General features: G+C 46.2%; 1 protein-coding gene across 4 annotated transcripts in view; it reads right to left on the bottom strand.

Annotated features, from left to right (window-relative positions):
- Window positions 1–19,983, bottom strand: part of lrba (LPS responsive beige-like anchor protein) — a 213,160-nt gene that overhangs the window by 56,303 nt on the left and 136,874 nt on the right. For all 4 annotated transcript variants that reach the window (XM_053677668.1, XM_053677669.1, XM_053677671.1 and 1 more), the window contains 4 exons: window positions 8,132–8,249; window positions 7,153–7,255; window positions 4,765–4,880; window positions 4,478–4,590 (listed from right to left, as the gene is read on the bottom strand). In XM_053677668.1, coding sequence (XP_053533643.1) covers window positions 4,478–4,590; window positions 4,765–4,880; window positions 7,153–7,255; window positions 8,132–8,249 — 450 coding nt within the window. The remainder of the gene's footprint in view (window positions 1–4,477; window positions 4,591–4,764; window positions 4,881–7,152; window positions 7,256–8,131; window positions 8,250–19,983) is intronic.

Here is a 19,983-nt window from a genome sequence, read left to right as displayed (position 1 = left end):
TGCTGTACTCACCGACACAGAGTCTACTCACCGACACAGTGTCTACTCACCGACACAGTGCCGTACTCACCGACACAGAGTCTACTCACCGACACAGTGCCGTACTCACCGACACAGAGTCTACTCACCGACACAGTGCTGTACTCACCGACACAGAGTCTACTCACCGACACAGAGTGCACTCACCGACACAGTGCTCTACTCACCGACACAGTGCTCACTCACCGACACAGAGTCTACTCACCGACACAGAGTGCACTCACCGACACAGTGCTCTACTCACCGACACAGTGCTGTACTCACCGACACAGAGTGCACTCACCGACACAGAGTGCACTCACCGACACAGAGTGCACTCACCGACACAGTGCTCTACTCACCGACACAGTGCTCACTCACCGACACAGAGTCTACTCACCGACACAGTGCCGTACTCACCGACACAGTGCCGTACTCACCGACACAGTGCCGTACTCACCGAGACAGTGCCGTACTCACCGACACAGAGTCTACTCACCGACACAGTGCCGTACTCACCGACACAGTGCCGTACTCACCGACACAGTGCCGTACTCACCGACACAGTGTCTACTCACCGACACAGTGCTGTACTCACCGACACAGAGTCTACTCACCGACACAGTGCTGTACTCACCGACACAGTGCTGTACTCACCGACACAGAGTCTACTCACCGACACAGTGCCGTACTCACCGACACAGTGCCGTACTCACCGACACAGTGCCGTACTCACCGACACAGTGCCGTACTCACCGACACAGAGTCTACTCACCGACACAGAGTGCACTCACCGACACAGAGTGCACTCACCGACACAGAGTCTACTCACCGACACAGTGTCTACTCACCGACACAGAGTGCACTCACCGACACAGTGCTGTACTCACCGACACAGAGTGCACTCACCGACACAGAGTCTACTCACCGACACAGTGTCTACTCACCGACACAGAGTGCACTCACCGACACAGTGCCGTACTCACCGACACAGTGCCGTACTCACCGACACAGTGCCGTACTCACCGACACAGTGCCGTACTCACCGACACAGAGTCTACTCACCGACACAGAGTGCACTCACCGACACAGAGTGCACTCACCGACACAGTGCCGTACTCACCGACACAGTGCCGTACTCACCGACACAGTGCCGTACTCACCGACACAGTGCCGTACTCACCGACACAGTGCCGTACTCACCGACACAGTGCCGTACTCACCGAGACAGTGCCGCACTCACCGACACAGAGTGCACTCACCGACACAGTGCTGTACTCACCGACACAGTGCTGTACTCACCGACACAGAGTGCACTCACCGACACAGTGCTGTACTCACCGACACAGTGCTGTACTCACCGACACAGAGTCTACTCACCGACACAGTGTCTACTCACCGACACAGTGCCGTACTCACCGACACAGAGTCTACTCACCGACACAGTGCCGTACTCACCGACACAGAGTCTACTCACCGACACAGTGCTGTACTCACCGACACAGAGTCTACTCACCGACACAGAGTGCACTCACCGACACAGTGCTCTACTCACCGACACAGTGCTCACTCACCGACACAGAGTCTACTCACCGACACAGAGTGCACTCACCGACACAGTGCTCTACTCACCGACACAGTGCTGTACTCACCGACACAGAGTGCACTCACCGACACAGAGTGCACTCACCGACACAGAGTGCACTCACCGACACAGTGCTCTACTCACCGACACAGTGCTCACTCACCGACACAGAGTCTACTCACCGACACAGTGCCGTACTCACCGACACAGTGCCGTACTCACCGACACAGTGCCGTACTCACCGAGACAGTGCCGTACTCACCGACACAGAGTCTACTCACCGACACAGTGCCGTACTCACCGACACAGTGCCGTACTCACCGACACAGTGCCGTACTCACCGACACAGTGTCTACTCACCGACACAGTGCTGTACTCACCGACACAGAGTCTACTCACCGACACAGTGCTGTACTCACCGACACAGTGCTGTACTCACCGACACAGAGTCTACTCACCGACACAGTGCCGTACTCACCGACACAGTGCCGTACTCACCGACACAGTGCCGTACTCACCGACACAGTGCCGTACTCACCGACACAGAGTCTACTCACCGACACAGAGTGCACTCACCGACACAGAGTGCACTCACCGACACAGAGTCTACTCACCGACACAGTGTCTACTCACCGACACAGAGTGCACTCACCGACACAGTGCTGTACTCACCGACACAGAGTGCACTCACCGACACAGAGTCTACTCACCGACACAGTGTCTACTCACCGACACAGAGTGCACTCACCGACACAGTGCCGTACTCACCGACACAGTGCCGTACTCACCGACACAGTGCCGTACTCACCGACACAGTGCCGTACTCACCGACACAGAGTCTACTCACCGACACAGAGTGCACTCACCGACACAGAGTGCACTCACCGACACAGTGCCGTACTCACCGACACAGTGCCGTACTCACCGACACAGTGCCGTACTCACCGACACAGTGCCGTACTCACCGACACAGTGCCGTACTCACCGACACAGTGCCGTACTCACCGAGACAGTGCCGCACTCACCGACACAGAGTGCACTCACCGACACAGTGCTGTACTCACCGACACAGTGCTGTACTCACCGACACAGAGTGCACTCACCGACACAGAGCTGTACTCACCGACACAGTGCTGTACTCACCGACACAGTGCTGTACTCACCGACACAGAGTGCACTCACCGACACAGAGTGCACTCACCGACACAGAGTCTACTCACCGACACAGTGCCGTACTCACCGACACAGAGTCTACTCACCGACACAGTGCCGTACTCACCGACACAGAGTCTACTCACCGACACAGTGCCGTACTCACCGACACAGAGTCTACTCACCGACACAGTGCTGTACTCACCGACACAGTGCTGTACTCACCGACACAGAGTCTACTCACCGACACAGAGTCTACTCAATGATGCACAGACAATTCTACAGGGATCTCGACAAAGCAGCAGTCAACAGCCATGGCATGGACATGCTGCTCTGGTCTCATAATCACAGCCCAGGATATGGCACTCAAAACTCAGTAGCACCAGAAGAACATACTGAAGGAGCCAGCAGTCGACAGCAAATGCAGGTTGTGCAACAAGGCAGAAGAACATGTCAGGCACCTGGGGGTACAAGTACCTAACATGTACTATGGGCATACATGCCTATCGTCACCAACCGGACGATAAAACCAGCCGAGGACATGCCTGCTGAGTGACGTCATGCTGGAGGAGACCGAAAAACCAACGACAAGGAAATCAAGATCAGAACAAGACGACATCGCCGTCGGTTATAACGGGAGCACCAGGAACACTAAAGATGGGATTTGACAACAACCTTCAGATGTTCCCAGACCATCTGTCAGCCAGCCAAGTGCAGAAGAGCACACTCATGGGCACCACACACACTCGTAGAAAGGTGTTAGACTGAATCACTGATCCCTCGCTAAGATCTACATTCACCATATAACCACATAAAAAACCAGAGAAGGGAAGAAAGGGATAACTCGGAGAAGGAAGGAGCAGGAACAATGAGGTGTAATAGTATTAGAAACGCATCCAATTATACATTTCAATGCAAGATCAAAGGAAGCGGAGTCTAATCAGTTCTCATCTAAACACACACACACACACACACACACATATATATACAGTGTGTGACAGACAAAACAAAAAAACAGTGGAGAGAAATGAGACAAAGGCTGCAACTGTGCATGTGTATGTGTGTGTGTGTTAATTGGCTCCTCAGGGAGAGTGGCCAGAGTGAGTGTAGGGGGAAAAGACGAGTGCAGAGTGCAGGACAAAAACACACACGCCTGCAGTTTTGACACGCACACACACACACACCCTAACTGTATCACAGTCTCTGCATGTCTCAGTCCATTTCTCTCTGTCTGTCTCTCTCTCTGTCCATCTGTCCATCTTTCATTTGTTTTCATCTGTCTTTGTGTACATCAATCTGTCGGTCCGTCTGTGATTCTCAGTCTCTCCGTCTCTCTCTCACCCTCTCCGTCTCTCTGTCTTCTACAATCTGTCCATCAGTCTCTCTCAATCTGTCTGCCTGTGAGTCTCAGTCTGTCTCTCTCAATCTGTCTGTGATTCTCAGCCTGTCTCACTCAAGCTACCTGTCTGTGATTCTTAGTCTGTCCATCTCTTACTCTCTCTGTCTCTATCAGTCTGTCTGTAATTTTCAGTCTGTCTCTCTCAGTCTGTCTTTCCTTCTCAACCAGTCTGTCTCTCTTAGCAAGTCTGCGTGTCTCTCAGTCTGTCTCTTTCTCCACCTGTACTAACACTGAAGCTAAACACAACTCGACTCAAAATCAGAAGAGTGTGAATCAAACGAGTCTCTGTGTGTGTGTGTGTGTGTGTGTGTGTGTGTGTGTACCTTGCTCAGGTCTCTGTAGTTGCTGGGCAGTGTGAGGTCGAGCTCTTCGCTGTCGTAGTTGCTGATGATCCAGGGAAACACAGGATACTGATTCAGGTCGTTATAAGTGCGGCCTGAAAACGAGGTAAACATGGCGTCACTGAACTGTCCAGACAGGCACATTCTCACATTCACACAGTCAGACTTTCTTCTTCCATGGGTTTTCCTTGTGCCACAGTTTCCTCACTAGCTTCTATGGAAACAAGAGTTTAAATAAAAGCTTTATTTGTATTTTTGAGCGTTATCACCTGCAATGGTGTTGAGGAACATGAGGTACTCGAAGTTGGAGATTTCGCGTTTCTGCCAGCGCTGAGTCATGTTGGAGGCTTTAAATAGCTGTTTTGGAGTTGCTAGAGAAAGCCGCCTGTGTCAAGGAATAAGAAGCAGAAGTCGTCTTTATTGGTCGCATATACATTACAGAGCAGTGGAATTCTTTTCTTCGTATATCCCAGCTTGTTAGGAAGTTGGGGTCAGAGCGCGGGGTCAGTCGTGATACGGCGCCCCAAAGCAGGGAGGGTTAAGGGGCTTGCTCAAGGACCAAACGGTGGCAGCTTGGCAGTGCTGGGGCTCGAACCCCCGACCTTCTGATAAGTAACCCAGAGCCTTAACAGCTGAGCCACCCAAATGCTGGCTACCCTAACTAAATTCATTGTTCCTAGTATACTGTACCCAAACTAAACCCAAATGCTGGCTACCCTAACTAAATTCATTGTTCCTAGTATACTGTACCCAAACTAAACCCAAATGCTGGCTACCCTAACTAAATTCATTGTTCCTAGTATACTGTACCCAAACTAAACCCAAATGCTGGCTACCCTAACTAAATTCATTGTTCCTAGTATACTGTACCCAAACTAAACCCAAATGCTGGCTACCCTAACTAAATTCATTGTTCCTAATACATTGTAACCAAAATAAACCCAACTGCTAGCTAGCTGGTTGCCAGGGTCGTGGTTGGTTTTTATACCAAATTGGCCTAATCATGCGACCTGGCAACCCTGAACCCGAAACAAACAGCTAAACGTTTATTCGAATCTGTCTCGTTCGATTACGAGAGATTGTTGAAGAATTGAGGACGAGCCGATCCGTTAGCTCAGTGACTCCAGAGCATCTGCTCTATATACATTAAACATTCCACCATATGGACACACACAGCACAGTTTTAAAGTGTTTCTGAAGTGTGTGCGTGCGTGTGTGTGTGCGTGCGTGTGTGTGTGTTACTCACTCATGGACACAAAAATAAATGACCCAGCTTCCCATTAACACAAAGCCAAATTAGAGAATTCATCACTGCCAGGGTGTGTGATTACACTCATTAACGCCTGATGGAGGGTTCACATGGTTTGAAGAAAATTTCAGGAAGGTTGTGGGGGGAAAAAAAAGTGCCGCAGGAACGCCAAAGGGGGAATGATGGAGGAGTGTCATGGGATCAAGTGAATGGGAGCATTCAGGGAACGTAAACAAACAAACAAACAAACAAACAAACAAACAAAAGAAACGATAAAGTAATATCGGGAGGAAAAAAATGTAGAAATTTTTATATAGATATTACAGAAATTTGATAGGATAGTTAGGATCATTTTACAATACGTAATTATTTACAATGTTATTGGAATATTATGGAAAATCTCATTTAAAAAAAAAACAGTAAATAAATAATTTACTGTTAAGTAAACAACTGAGGAATATTTACAAAATGCAGGAAATATGTAAATCTAGAGCTACTTTATTCGGTTATTTTATGCTAAGTGCGACTTAAAATCATCGCAAAGCTTCTACCTTCGAATATCAAGGAGAATATTTTGAATAGATGCAGAAAAAAAAAAGTACAAATATTTTCTTTTATGATTTATTATAAAACAAATATTACATGTCTCCAGCACATTTTTACTTACACCCCCCCCCCCCCCGAATTTGAAGCTTGAAACTGACAGATTTTTAAAAAATCTTTCTGCTTAATAAATGAGAGAAGCTCATGATGATACGCCAAACTAATACAAATAAATCATTTCTAAACTCGGGTTTCATCGCTTTCGGGTGCATGTCCGTTTAGGCGCGATTTCATGATGAGGAATAAAATAATAACGAGAAAAGAGCGTCGAGATATTTAAATTCGAGTTATCCGAGATATTTCCATCTGCTTAATTATGTTCATTTCAAACGCACCTCATTCAATTCGAGCTATTTTCCTCCCTTTCTTTTTTTTTTTTTTTAAATAGGGAGCAGTGAGTGAAATGTTAGAGCACGTTGGGAGAATTTCAGCTACAAATGTGAAAACTATAAAGGTGTTAAAGGTGGATTAAGAGAATATTAAGGCAACTTTAGAAATATTTGGGGGGGGGGGGGGGTTAGAAGCACATTAGAAGAGGGAATTTCAGGAGAGGTTTAGGGAGGAAAAAAAAAAAAAAACTGGAAGGGAATTTTACCTTAGTGTTAGGTGTGTGTGTGTGTGTGTGTGTGTGTGTGTGTGTGTGTGTGTGTGTGTTTCCCGTCATTTTGCCCTGCAGGTGCTGTACACACTCTATTTACGTCTCAGTCTGGGAGATAAATAAATGATGTGGACCGTGTTTGTGTGAAGCTAATTAGACCGTGGTACACCAACATCCCCCTCTACACACACACACACACACACACACCTGGTCTGAGGGAGGCCGAAGTTGGTGCCGACTCCGACTCTAGGCAGCACGTAAACGACTTTCTTTACTGTTGCAGCATCAGCAAAGTTAAACATCACCGAGGCTGAAGAGAGAAAAAGACAACAAGAATAACATTAGAGTGATGAGTGATGTTATAGGAAAATAATCAACAACACGGGTGTGTGTGTGTGTGTGTGTGTGTGTGTGTGTGTGTGAAAGCATGGTCAGTATTTTCCCATAATAGCGTATCCTGAAGTGTTTCATTCCTCTTATACCACAGCAATTTCTCAACAATTACACTACTTTTTTTTTTTAGTAATTAAAGAATGACCCGTTGTAATTTTTATTCATTTATAGTTGCGTTTAACGTCTGTGAAAGAAGCCGGTTTAGCAGCTCGGTCCATCACCGGTGGCTGGTTTTCTCTCTCTCTCTCTTTACGTTAAAATAAACGTAAACATTAAGAAGCTTTATTCTGACACTGGAGACTCCTTCCATAATCGTTCGATAAAAGTCTGCTTATAGAAAACACCGTAAGAACATAATAACTCATCATATCGATGATTACACACGTTTTTTTTTTTCTTCTGCCATTGGACAAGTCCCACTGCGGGTTGTTACCATAGAAACGGTAACGTAGTGAAAACAGCTGGCACTACTGTCAGAGCTGCCGTTACAGAAAATGAATCAACACCTTCCTTCCTTCTGACCAACAGAACGAATCAGATAACGTGATATAAATAAAGATAAAGGCAAAAAAGAAGAAGAAGAAGAAGAAGAAAAAAAAAAAAGAATCTGTGACAGATACCATCTCATTGCCATCTTTTACGTCAGGAGGAGACAAAGCTGTAAAGTTTGAGATATCAGTGATGTCATACATATAAATAAAATATACAAATATATTTAGTTTTAAGATCACGTATCGCTTATTTAAAAAAAAAAAGGAAAAAAAAAAAAGAAGGATGGATCGTAAACTCTTACTCCGACTGGCCATGAAGATCTCCAGTGCCGTGTTCTGCAGGAGGAACCGCCGCGAGAAGATCGCTCGCATCTCCGAGAACATCCACTTCCCGTGCAGTCCATCTGCATAGGCCAACAACTGAGAGAGAGAGAGAGAGAGAGAGAGAGAGAGAGAGAGAGGGAGAGAGTGTGAGAGAGGGAGAGAGTGTGAGAGAGAGGGGGAGGGAGAGAGAGAGGGAGAGAGAGGGAGGGAGAGAGTGTGAGAGAGAGAGAGAGAGAGAGAGAGAGAGAGTGAGAGAGTGTGAGAGAGAGAGAGGGGGAGAGAGAGTGTGAGAGAGAGAGAGAGGGAGGGAGAGAGAGAGAGTGAGAGAGTGTGAGAGAGAGAGAGAGAGAGTGTGAGAGAGAGGGGGAGGGAGAGAGAGAGGGAGAGAGAGGGAGGGAGAGAGTGTGAGAGAGAGAGAGAGAGAGAGAGAGAGAGAGAGAGAGAGAGAGTGAGAGAGTGTGAGAGAGAGAGGGGGAGAGAGAGTGTGAGAGAGAGAGAGAGAGGGAGGGAGAGAGAGAGAGTGAGAGAGTGTGAGAGAGAGAGTGAGAGAGAGAGAGAGAGAGAGAGAGGGAGGGAGAGAGAGAGAGAGTGAGAGAGTGTGAGAGAGAGAGAGAGAGAGGGGGAGAGAGAGAGAGGGAGGGAGAGAGAGAGAGAGTGAGAGAGTGTGAGAGAGAGTGAGAGAGAGAGAGAGGGGGAGAGAGAGTGTGAGAGAGAGTGTGAGAGAGAGAGAGAGAGAGAGAGAGAGAGAGAGAGAGAGAGATGAATATGAGAAGCTTTTACAGGAAATGAATCACTGACGGTGCTGTGACCCCGGAGTTGATTAGTTTCCGATATCGGTGCTTTCCCAAGTGTTTTATTCCTCTTACGCCACAGCGATAATCAGCAGTGGTGGTTTTTCATTTATAAACGATGTCATACTTTTTTCTTTTAATCCGTTTATAGTTACAGTTAAGCTCGTGGAAGGTCCAGAGACACGACGTGTTTCCTGTTAGTCATACAGGTTACAGCAACTATACACAGTCACTGACACTGGAGACTCCTTCCAAAAATCCCAACAAAGGCAACTTCACTAAACGCGCAACGCAATCGAGCATGCGCTTAACCAACACCTTTCGACCAATCAGAACGGAGAATTCGACAGAACAAATATAACGGAGAGAAAGAGAGAAGTTGACGTGTGAAACGTGTGTGTGTGTGTGTGTGTGTGTGTGTGTGATCATCCATCACAGTGAGCGCGGTCGGTCGGCGGCAGCACGATGGATGTGTCTTATTGATCAACCTTCACGAAGCAGAGATTCTTTAAAGAGCCAAACGAGCTCCATTCAGTCTGAGTGAAAAAGCACACACTCCACTAAACGGTGATCAGTAATACACACACTCACTTACACACACACACACACACACACACACTCGGGAGAGCCGATCCATTCATAACCACTCGGTCAATACGCACACGACACACACCTTTATCATCCCTTTATCATCAGTACATCATCCACACCAGGGAAAGTTTTCCACACAGCGCTGCTCCCACCTTCTGATTTAAAACCACAAAATACTGCCCTAGTGGAAACGTCAAACTCTCACGGGTCTTCATTTTAGGGCATTTCTTCTCCACGTCGTCTGTCAGTGGAGTTTCGAGTTCTTCCATTTTTATTTTTTATACAACTCCAATGAATACCAGACTATACATCACGTCACATCACCTTCCGCACCTCGTCTACGAGCAGACATGATGCAACTGGGATGCAGACAGACATCCAGGACCCGGGCATGGAGTCACACTGTACCGACAGACCAGGAAGCGAGGAGAAGAGAACGGAGATAAAGAACAGACTGAATCACAAATATTCAAATTGGCGGTTAGCAACTGACGTTAACGTTAGTGGTGAGAAGAGCTCATTAAAGTAGGAGAGCAGCTGGGTCCCTCACACACACACACACACACACACACACACACACACACACGTCACGGCTGCTGTCAGACACATACTCGTGCTTTAAAGTCTCAGGAGTTCAATTAAATGAGGATTATAGCTGCGACACTATCACAGCTAACGCGGCGAGAAAACACTCCTCACACACAGTGGGAGAAACATCAGGCTCCAAAGATAATGCAAAAAAATGTAAATAAAAAAACCCACTGAAAATCACTCGTCTCACTCCAGAACATTCCGATTTACACATATCTTCCACTGCCTGAAAAAATAACCCTGTCTCTGTGTCCGTCTCTGTCTCCATGTCCGTCTCTGTCTCTCTGTGTCTGTCTCTGTCCGTCTCTGTGTCCGTCTCTGTGTGTCTGTCTCTGTGTCTGTCTCTGTCCGTCTCTGTGTCCGTGTCTGTCTCTGTGTGTCCGTCTCTGTCTCTATGTGTCTGTCTCTGTCCGTCTCTGTGTCCGTCTCTGTGTGTCTGTCTCTGTGTCTGTCTCTGTCCGTCTCTGTGTCCGTGTCTGTCTCTGTGTGTCCGTCTCTGTCTCTATGTGTCTGTCTCTGTCCGTCTGTGTCCATGTCTGTCTCTATGTGTCTGTCTCTGTCTGTCTCTGTCCGTCTCTGTGTCCGTGTCTGTCTCTGTGTGTCTGTCTCTGTGTGTCTCTGTCCGTGTCTGTCTGTGTGTCTGTCTCTGCGTCTGTCTCTGTGTCCATGTCTGTCTCTATGTGTCTGTCTCTGTGTGTCTGTCTCTGTCCGTCTCTGTGTCCGTGTCTGTCTCTGTGTGTCCGTCTCTGTCTCTATGTGTCTGTCTCTGTCCGTCTCTGTGTGTCCGTCTCTGTCTGTCTCTGTGTCCGTGTCTGTCTCTGTCCGTCTCTGTCTCCGTCTCTGTGTCCGTGTCTGTCTCTGTGTGTCCGTCTCTGTCTCTATGTGTCTGTCTCTGTCCGTCTGTGTCCATGTCTGTCTCTATGTGTCTGTCTCTGTCTGTCTCTGTCCGTCTCTGTGTCCGTGTCTGTCTCTGTGTGTCTGTCTCTGTGTGTCTCTGTCCGTGTCTGTCTGTGTGTCTGTCTCTGCGTCTGTCTCTGTGTCCATGTCTGTCTCTATGTGTCTGTCTCTGTGTGTCTGTCTCTGTCCGTCTCTGTGTCCGTGTCTGTCTCTGTGTGTCCGTCTCTGTCTCTATGTGTCTGTCTCTGTCCGTCTCTGTGTGTCCGTCTCTGTCTGTCTCTGTGTCCGTGTCTGTCTCTGTCCGTCTCTGTCTCCGTCTCTGTGTTTTGTGTTCATTATACTTGGGTTTGTTTTTAAAAGTGGATATTATTTTGTTTTGTTTACAGTTTGTTTCATTTTTATTTTGTTTTGTGTTTATTTTACCTAGGTTTGTTTTCTTTCCTATTGATTTAATTTTATTTTGTTTACATTTTTTATGCTGTTTTGTATTCATTTGGGTTTTTGTGCTTGTTTTCAATTATTTTTATGTTTTGTTTTGTTTTATTTTCTTTTGTTTCTTTTTTTGTTTGACTTTTTTTTTTTTTTTACTTGTTATTGAATTTATTTTACTTTTATTGTTCCGTTCCATTCCTCCCCTTTACTTTCAGATCTGAAATCTAAAAAATAAAATAATAATAATTTTTTTTTTTTACTATGTCCAAACATGTTGTCCTTGCAGAAGAGTCCCAATCACAAAAAGGTTTATTTCTAAAATACATGGCACAGAACCTCCCGCTCAGTAAAGCAATCTAGTAGCATAGAGGAAGCGGTGACCTCTGACCTCGAGTGTGTTCAGTTTCTCTAACACATTTGTATGTGTGTGTGTGTGTGTGTGTGTGTGTGTGTGTGAGTGAGAGAGTGTGTGTGGCATTGTGCCCTCTTCAGCCCATTTGATTAAATGTAAGTGAATTAAATCGGAGAATAAATAGTGCGCACTCATCTGAAGTGCCCTTCGAAGATCTGAGGCTTATAAGCGCAGAGAGCACAACATCATGCAGACAACAAAGAATTCTGAGTGTGTGTGTGTGTGTGTGTGTGTCATTGGGAACCACTCAACCTGTTTCGGCGGCTGCGTCTCATTTCTGAGTGATGTCATTTGTCTCTGTCAGGCACAGAAATGAGTCTGAGATGAAGAAGGACACATCACACACACACAAACACACACACACACACACACACACACACGAGCTGTCCTCTTGCCAAAGGAGCCCATGTCCTCCAAGCACCTACACACACACACACACACACACACAAGGGACCGCTACTAGAGAGCATGTGCTCTGTCTCTGACAAAACTGAATGGAATTTAATTGAAAATGCAGCACCACGAAAAAAAAGGATAGATAGAGAGAGAGAGAAGAGAGAGAGAGAGAGAGAGAGAAAGAGAGAAGAGAGAGAGCTATCTATCCCTCTCTTTTTAAGATAAATGAGTGTGAAGAGTGTGTGTGAAGGGCAGCAGGAGCACTGCTGTTTCAGAAACGATAAGAAAAAGCCAAAAAAAAAAACCCAAACCCCAACCCCCCACCCCCCCACACACAAGTATTATAGTAAACACTAAGGGTCCTACGTAAGGAATAAAACACTTCCGGGCCATGCAGTTGTACGAAAACGATCCACGACAGGGGTCCAGGTGATTTCATTCCTCTTATTCCACAGCGCCGATTACAATTCTTCATTTATTAAAAATCATGCTTTCATTTTGTTTTTATCCGTTTTAACTTGCACGTAAAGCCGTAGAACGCTCCGGAAACTGTCGGCAACCTGTCCGTGTCGAGACGTCGTTTTCTTCACCAGCCTCGCTCGAAGTTAATACAACCACAATGAAAAGTCACGCTGCTTAGAATCCACAAACCCGAAGACTTTCCTGTGACAGAGCGCTGACACTGGAGACTCCTTCCATAACAGAAAACGTCACCAGGCCAATCAGGAAACGTCTTTTCGTTTTAAATAACGACAGGCTGGAGCGCGAGATCACGCGGCGCGTCTACTATACGAGTCCCCTGCGTATTCGCCGTTACTATAGAAACGATAGCAAATATTACAGGGGTTAAAATCGGAACCGTGGTTAGGGAGGGATAACCGGTCCGAGGAGCTCCTTCTTTAAGCAAAGTAGCTAACAGCTTTATCAGTGCCGTTGTCTCGCTGACTAAGAATTTCACAGGCTAGTTAGCGGACACGTCTAATTCAGTTTGCGTTAACAAACCTACGTACTACAGCGCGCTTAAAATCGACATCAAGAAACTAGCTAGACGGCTAGGGGTCACTCTTACTGTGGAGTCGCCTATAATGGAGACGTTTAGCTAGCTAACAAGTTGTGCATGCGTGTCCGGTTGTTGCAGCTTAAACCACCGCTTAGCATCATTTAGTCTCTGACAGGATGCCAAAACTTACGGATCTTCCAGAGTTACATCACTTTGAAAGTGTTAGTTTAGCCAAATAGCACTTCCTTTCTTTTACTGCTAATCCATGATGCATAATAATAATAATAATAATAATAATAATAATAATAACAACATTTTAGCTCTGATCGTTACCACGTAGTGTCAGGTTGCTAGGCTACTCGGGTCTCTTCGAAACCAACACCAAAAGGGTCTACAGAACGATTAATCAACCCCTTCTGCCCGTTTGAGAACGCAACAGCAGTGGCGCTGTGGTACAAAACACGACAACGTGTTACGGGGAACTATTCAGCAGTTTCAGTCCCAGAATCTGTCGTGGACGCTAAACAATTAGCTACTCACTTCAACTCAACGCAATTTTACTTACACGGCGCTTTTAACGTTAAACGCCGTCACAAAAGCAGCTTTACAGAAACCTGCTTGTCGATTTCGAACGAGCCGGAGGCGACGGCGGTCGAGGAAACGCTCCCCGAGACAACACTGAGAGAAACCAGAGTGACTAGCTAGCTAATGGCTGACAGCCGCGTTCGATGCCGTGTTTGGATACGGTCGTGTTCGCTGTGTTTATGAGAAAACTTCACAATAGTTTCATTCCTATGACGCGACACAGACGCATCTCACTACGCCTCTCGCTACGCTCATGGACGTCTGATTAGCGGTTCATGCTAGCGTAATAACAGTGCAATAGTAGCCAGATAGAAGCGTTTTTCTCTGCTTCTATCGACATATCTGAGAGAAATGTTGATATTTCTCATCGTTCTGCTTCGTTTCCACCGGCGCTGTGCCGTTAGAACAGCCTGTAGAAAGTATTTCACAGTTTAACAGCTACATTTTCAGACCGAGTCATTATCTAGGTTGTGCTCTGTGGACATACAGTTGCCTAGCAACGGTGTTGTCATGATTTTAAAACACAAACACGTGACCGTCACATGTTTGACGCTGAAAGCATAAAAACTACACCGTGTTTTCGGATTTCGGACAACATTTTGTCTAAAAATGAGCTGGTTGCTATAACGGTGACGTTACGCGGTATTATGGGATAGATTTGGAGTACAGCACCGGACTTAATATTTACTTCCTGCCCACAAAGAGCGACCAAGTGGGTCACGTTTGCAGTCTCACACCATGACCGTCTATGTGTGTGTGAGATGATTGGGGTGTAATGAATGTTAAAGGCGTGTGTGTGTGCGTGTGTGTGTATGATCGTCTCTGTGTGGCGATAACGTGATGAAATTAATGAGGAGGAGGAAGAGTGGTGATCCATCACTATCACACAAACACGGCACGCCAACACCGATACCATTCACACACACAGAGTGGGGGTTATCACACACACACACACACACACACACACACACACACACACACACACACACACACACACTTAATAGCCCTTTCTTTAAAAAAATATATTATTAAGATTTCTTTCTTTTAATTTTTCCGGCTCTTTCTTTTGCTCATTCATTCTTTTCTCCTTTCTCACTCTTTCCCTTTTTCATTCTTTCGCGCTTTATTTTCTCTTTCTCCTGTTTCGCCTCCCCTCTTTCTCTCTGTCCGTTTTCATTCTTTTTATTTTCCATTCTTTCTTTTCTTTTCATTATTCACGTCTCCTTTCCCTCTTTCTCTCTAGCTCTTTCATTTGCTTCTTTTCTCTTTCCCTAATTTCGTTTTTTTTTTCTTTCCTACCTTTTACGCAACTAACACACTGAGGTTTGAGGTACATACACTCGTGCGGGTGCGCGCGCACACGCACACACACACTCTTCTCCCTCTCTCCACCACATGTCACTCCCCATCACTAAATGAGTTCATCACGCTAACGAGGGGGTGGAGCCAACCTCCTCTGCTAACAATGTTTTGTCCAGCCAATCAGCCACAGCACTCTGGAGCCAATTAGAGCGGATTTGCTGTTCCATCTGAGCGATGCCAGGACATGCTGTCACCGTGTGTGTGTGTGTGTGTGTGTGTGTGTGTGTGTGTGTGTGGCCAATACTTTAAGGGCAGGGGATTACAAAAAGTCTCTGATGTACTGAGAGCAAAGGATCATGGGATTGCAGAAGCACATGATCAAGAAAAGCAGAGTACATGGCAAACTGCTTTTATTTCATCACTTAGCAAATATAATCTCTACTACACCCTACACTCTACACCCTCCAGACTACGCCCTCCAGACTACACCCTATGCCCTCCAGACTACACCCTCCAGACTACACCCTATGCCCTCCAGACTACACCCTATGCCCTCCAGACTACACCCTATGCCCTCCAGACTACACCCTATGCCCTCCAGACTACACCCTACGACTTACACTCTACACCATACACTCTACACCCTGCGTCCTACACCCTACACCATCCCTCCATCCCCTTAAGAGTCCCTACACACTTTCTCTGTCCCCTTACTGAGCTCACTCGGCCCCTATTCCCTTCTCCCTGTCCACTACACCCTTGATATAATCTCTCACTAAGTAGTTTGTACTGTTAACGCACAGTACGCCGAACTATTCCTACACGCTCTTTAGCATGACAACACGCAGTTTAAAATGCAGCCGTAAGGAGTGAGGGCAGTTGCCATGGTAATTGTTCAAGCTTTGCTATGACTGCTTAGCTACCTAAACTGACCAACGCCGAGTACTAAATAGTATGCACCACATACTACATATACATAGTGCACTGTACAATTTGTTAACTTAAGGGAATACGAACACTTCTCTGTAGTGCACTGGGAATTTAGTGCCCTTATGCGATGGACGGTTTGAATGTTTCTCTCTCTAAAAGGCATGAACTGAAATAAAGAGAGCTAATCTGATGGGATTAAGGCTCTTTTGCTCCTCATCAGAGTGTTGGTGGGCCTTTTCACTCTCGCCACACAGCTTAGCCTTTTAAAATGGGAAGAAAAGAAAAAGAGAAAGAGAGAGAGAGAGAAAAAGAAAGAGGATTGTGGGTTTAAAAATCACCCTAGAGGTTAAAGGATTCATTTCGTCCACAATTAATGCAGTGACTCATTAAACATTCGGCCTCCTGCCATCAAAAGCACAGCGCTAATGCTAATACCTTAAACAGTCAGCGTGCCGTCCAAAACACGGCTCCGTCCCAAACACTAAAACTAGTTAGTGTACTTATTAGAAGATAGGTTAGTTGTACCAAAACACTAGAACTAGGTGAGTTTATGTATGGCGTTCTTCTCTGTGTGTATTACCCATAATGCACTGCAGATGAGTAAACCCGAGAAATGGAGTCGGTTTACAAATGCAACACTGAGATAAGTGTGTAATGAAATAAAGTTAGCGATGTTAGCTGTGACACAGAGCTTGCTGCATGCGTTTAGCCTCACCGTGTAGTCTGTCAGGATTTAGCTCTAGCTGCCAAATGCTAATTAGCTCATTAGCTAGTAGAGCAGAAAGAGTGCGCTGTCTTTTCTAGAAATTTCTTCAGGACTGTATCTGTGTACAAGTTCTCACGTTTCACGTTATCTAATAAAAACACTCCTGTAAAACCTGTGTGTGTGTGTGTGTGTGTGTGTGTGTGTGTGTGTGTGTGTGTTATTAGATTTAGCTAATGATTCTTGAGACCGTACTTAACCCTTATTGTCTTTCCTAAAGCTTCAAAAAGACGGATTTTAAACACAACACTTTCAGCTAATCCTCAGTTAGCCTCGACCCCTGACAGGTGAAGAAGGAGGAAGTGATTAGAGAGACAAATATGGAGAGATAAACACTAAACAGAGAGAGAGAGAGAGAGAGAGAGAGCAGGAGAGAGAGAGAGTGTGTGTGTGTGTGTGTGTGTGTGTGTAAAACATAAGTGTGTTTTCTAGCCAAAACATTTGCCTGAGGTGTAAAAGATGCTAGCTAAGCCAAATGTTAGCAAACATTCTAATGTCTTTCTTCTCTTCTCTTGTTTTCACACTCGGTATAAACTGTCCAGCGTAGTTAAGCTGTTGCTTAGAGACCGTGTTGCATGGTTACCACGTTAACGCTGATTTATCTACGATAGTCATATCATAGTTCTTGGAATTTTTAAACTGATCTAAAAAAAAAAAAAATTAAGATTCAAAACGCAAAGCTTGTAAGTGTTTATACTAGCATACGAGCCTGTGATGTCACTTGTGGGCGTGGCCTGTCGATTTAAAAAAAATTTTTTTTTTATTTATTTATTTTTAAAACGTGGTCATTTCAGAAAATATACATTCGACTGGATAAAATACAACAGACCACGCCTACGGGTGCAGGGCGGGGTTTGACATCACATGGTCCGTGAAGTGAACGAGATACAAGTGAATAATCGATAAAAAATGTAGGAACTGAACATCATGAGCAGTAAACACGCCGTATTATTTAATGACACTACCGTGGTCGCTATACAGCAGCACCATGCATACTCGCTCTGAAAAATGCCAAACCCCCCCCCACACACACACTCCATAATCCCCCCGCCCCTTCCATAATCCCCCCATTGTCCTGCTCCTAATTGGATTTAGACGCGAGAGGGTGAAGAGGGGTGACACTGTGGCGCCCCGTCTCTCCGAAACTGCCCGGGGGGGGTCAGGGAAGTTTTTAAAGGCTAAAGGGAAAATCCTTCTAGGGGTTTAGGGAGGATTCAAAGGTGACAGCGGCAGCAGAAGAGCGCTTTAGAGCAAGTCTTTAAGCAGGTAAATAGTATTTAGACACTCAAACGACACGGTCTGGGGAGAGAGGGGGGGAAGAGATAGAGGGGGAGAGAGAGAGAGCGAGACAGAGGGAGAGAGGAGTTAAGTATGAACATAAATAGCAGAAATGTTACCTCAGTCATTGGTATCATAAGACATTACAGGGAATAAATATGACCATATTGATGACATCATAGCTGCTAAATCTCCATTAGAGTCTAAACACACACACACACACACACACACACACAGAGAGTTGTAAGTGGAAAGTCAATAGCTGACTGACACACGGAGAGGCACCCACAGTCGGAGGTCATTCACTCGGAAATTCTGTGTGTGTGTGTGTGTGTGTGTGTGTGTGTGTGTGGGGCTCTACCCCTCGGTGCACTAACAAGCCTTTTCTCTCGTCTCGTTTTTCCCGGAGTGGTTAAGGTGTGTCAGGTTATAGAAGTGGCTGCACTTGCACTGCCGAACCACTACACGTCATATCATGGGAGTGAGACAGGCCGTGAGACAGGCCGTGAGACAGGCCGTGAGACAGGCCGTGAGACAGGCCGTGAGACAGGCCCTGCACTGCTGGGGGTCAGTGTTGAGCACGGGACTTTAGAATTGGAGTAAGAATAGCAGCAACATGATAAACGAATCATCTGGGAGTCATTCGTGTTTAACGCCGTGGTGATGTTGGACCACCGATCAGAAGGTCGTGAGTTCAGATCCCAGCACCACCGAGCTGCCGCAGTTGGGCCCTCGAGTAAGGCCCTTAACCCTGAACTGCTCAGCTGTATAAACGAGATAAATGTAAGTTGCTCTGGATAACGGCTTCTGCCAAATGCGCTGACTGTAATAAGAGAATGAGCACCAGTTATGAAGTCAGGGCGGAGCAAAGAAAAGTGGGTGGGGCTTGGTTCCTAATTCCTAAATCCTAACTGTTCCTAATTCACTGCTATCTATCGCTCTCTCTATCAGTCTATTTATCTATCTGTCTGTTCAACCATCTCAATCAACAATCTCTCCATACCTCCATCGTCACACGGGCCACGTTATAGCTGTACACTTATCGACTGCAGTCCATCTGTTGTGCTACACAAAGTATTGGCACCCCTCTACACCAATCCTCACAGGACCGCGACCACCAATGAGCTGATATTATTTGGGTGGTTGTTTAATTTCAGTACAGCAGTGACATGATAATGTGTGTGTGTGTGTGTGTGTGTGTGTGTGTGTGTGTGTGTGGGTGTGTGATCCAGTTCCACCCTTAATGTCTTTATGTGTGTGATTAATAGACTGCTATTTAGTGTAAAAGCTTTGATGCTGGAACTCAATATGGCTCTGATGATGATGGCACCAATCTGTACTGCAGCAAGACAGGCCATGAGACAGGGAGTGAGACAGAACGGGTGCCACAGGGCATTCTGGGTAAAATCCCATCTGCTCTATGACCTCAACAGATCCGTGGAAAAATCTGTCAAGCAATTAGCAGCAGCGGTTTGATTTCTTCAGGGTCTGCACAGCTGGGGTGTGTGTGTGTGTGTGTGTGTGTGTGTGTGTGTGTGTGTGTGTGTGTGTGTAAAACCCTCTCAAGTTTCCAGTACACACTAAAAGCATGTCTCTCTTCCACTGTCTTTCTCCATGTGTCTCTCTCTCAGTACGTCTCTCTCACTTTTTGCCGGCTCTCTCTCAGTATGTCTCTCTCTCCTTACTTTTCGCTCTCTCTCTCTCTCTCCTTACTTTTCACTGTCTCTCTCTCCTTACATTTTGCTGTCCATCTCTTCTTACTTTTCGCTGTCTCTCCCTCTCCCCTTACTTTTCACTCTCTCTCTCCCCTTACTTTTCACTCTCTCTGTCCTTACTTTTCGCTGTCTCTCTCTCTCCTTACA

The sequence above is a fragment of the Ictalurus punctatus genome, chromosome 29, assembly GCF_001660625.3.
Source record: "Ictalurus punctatus breed USDA103 chromosome 29, Coco_2.0, whole genome shotgun sequence".
Taxonomy (NCBI): Eukaryota; Metazoa; Chordata; class Actinopteri; order Siluriformes; family Ictaluridae; genus Ictalurus; species Ictalurus punctatus.
This window is presented reverse-complemented; position numbering and strand designations above follow the sequence as displayed.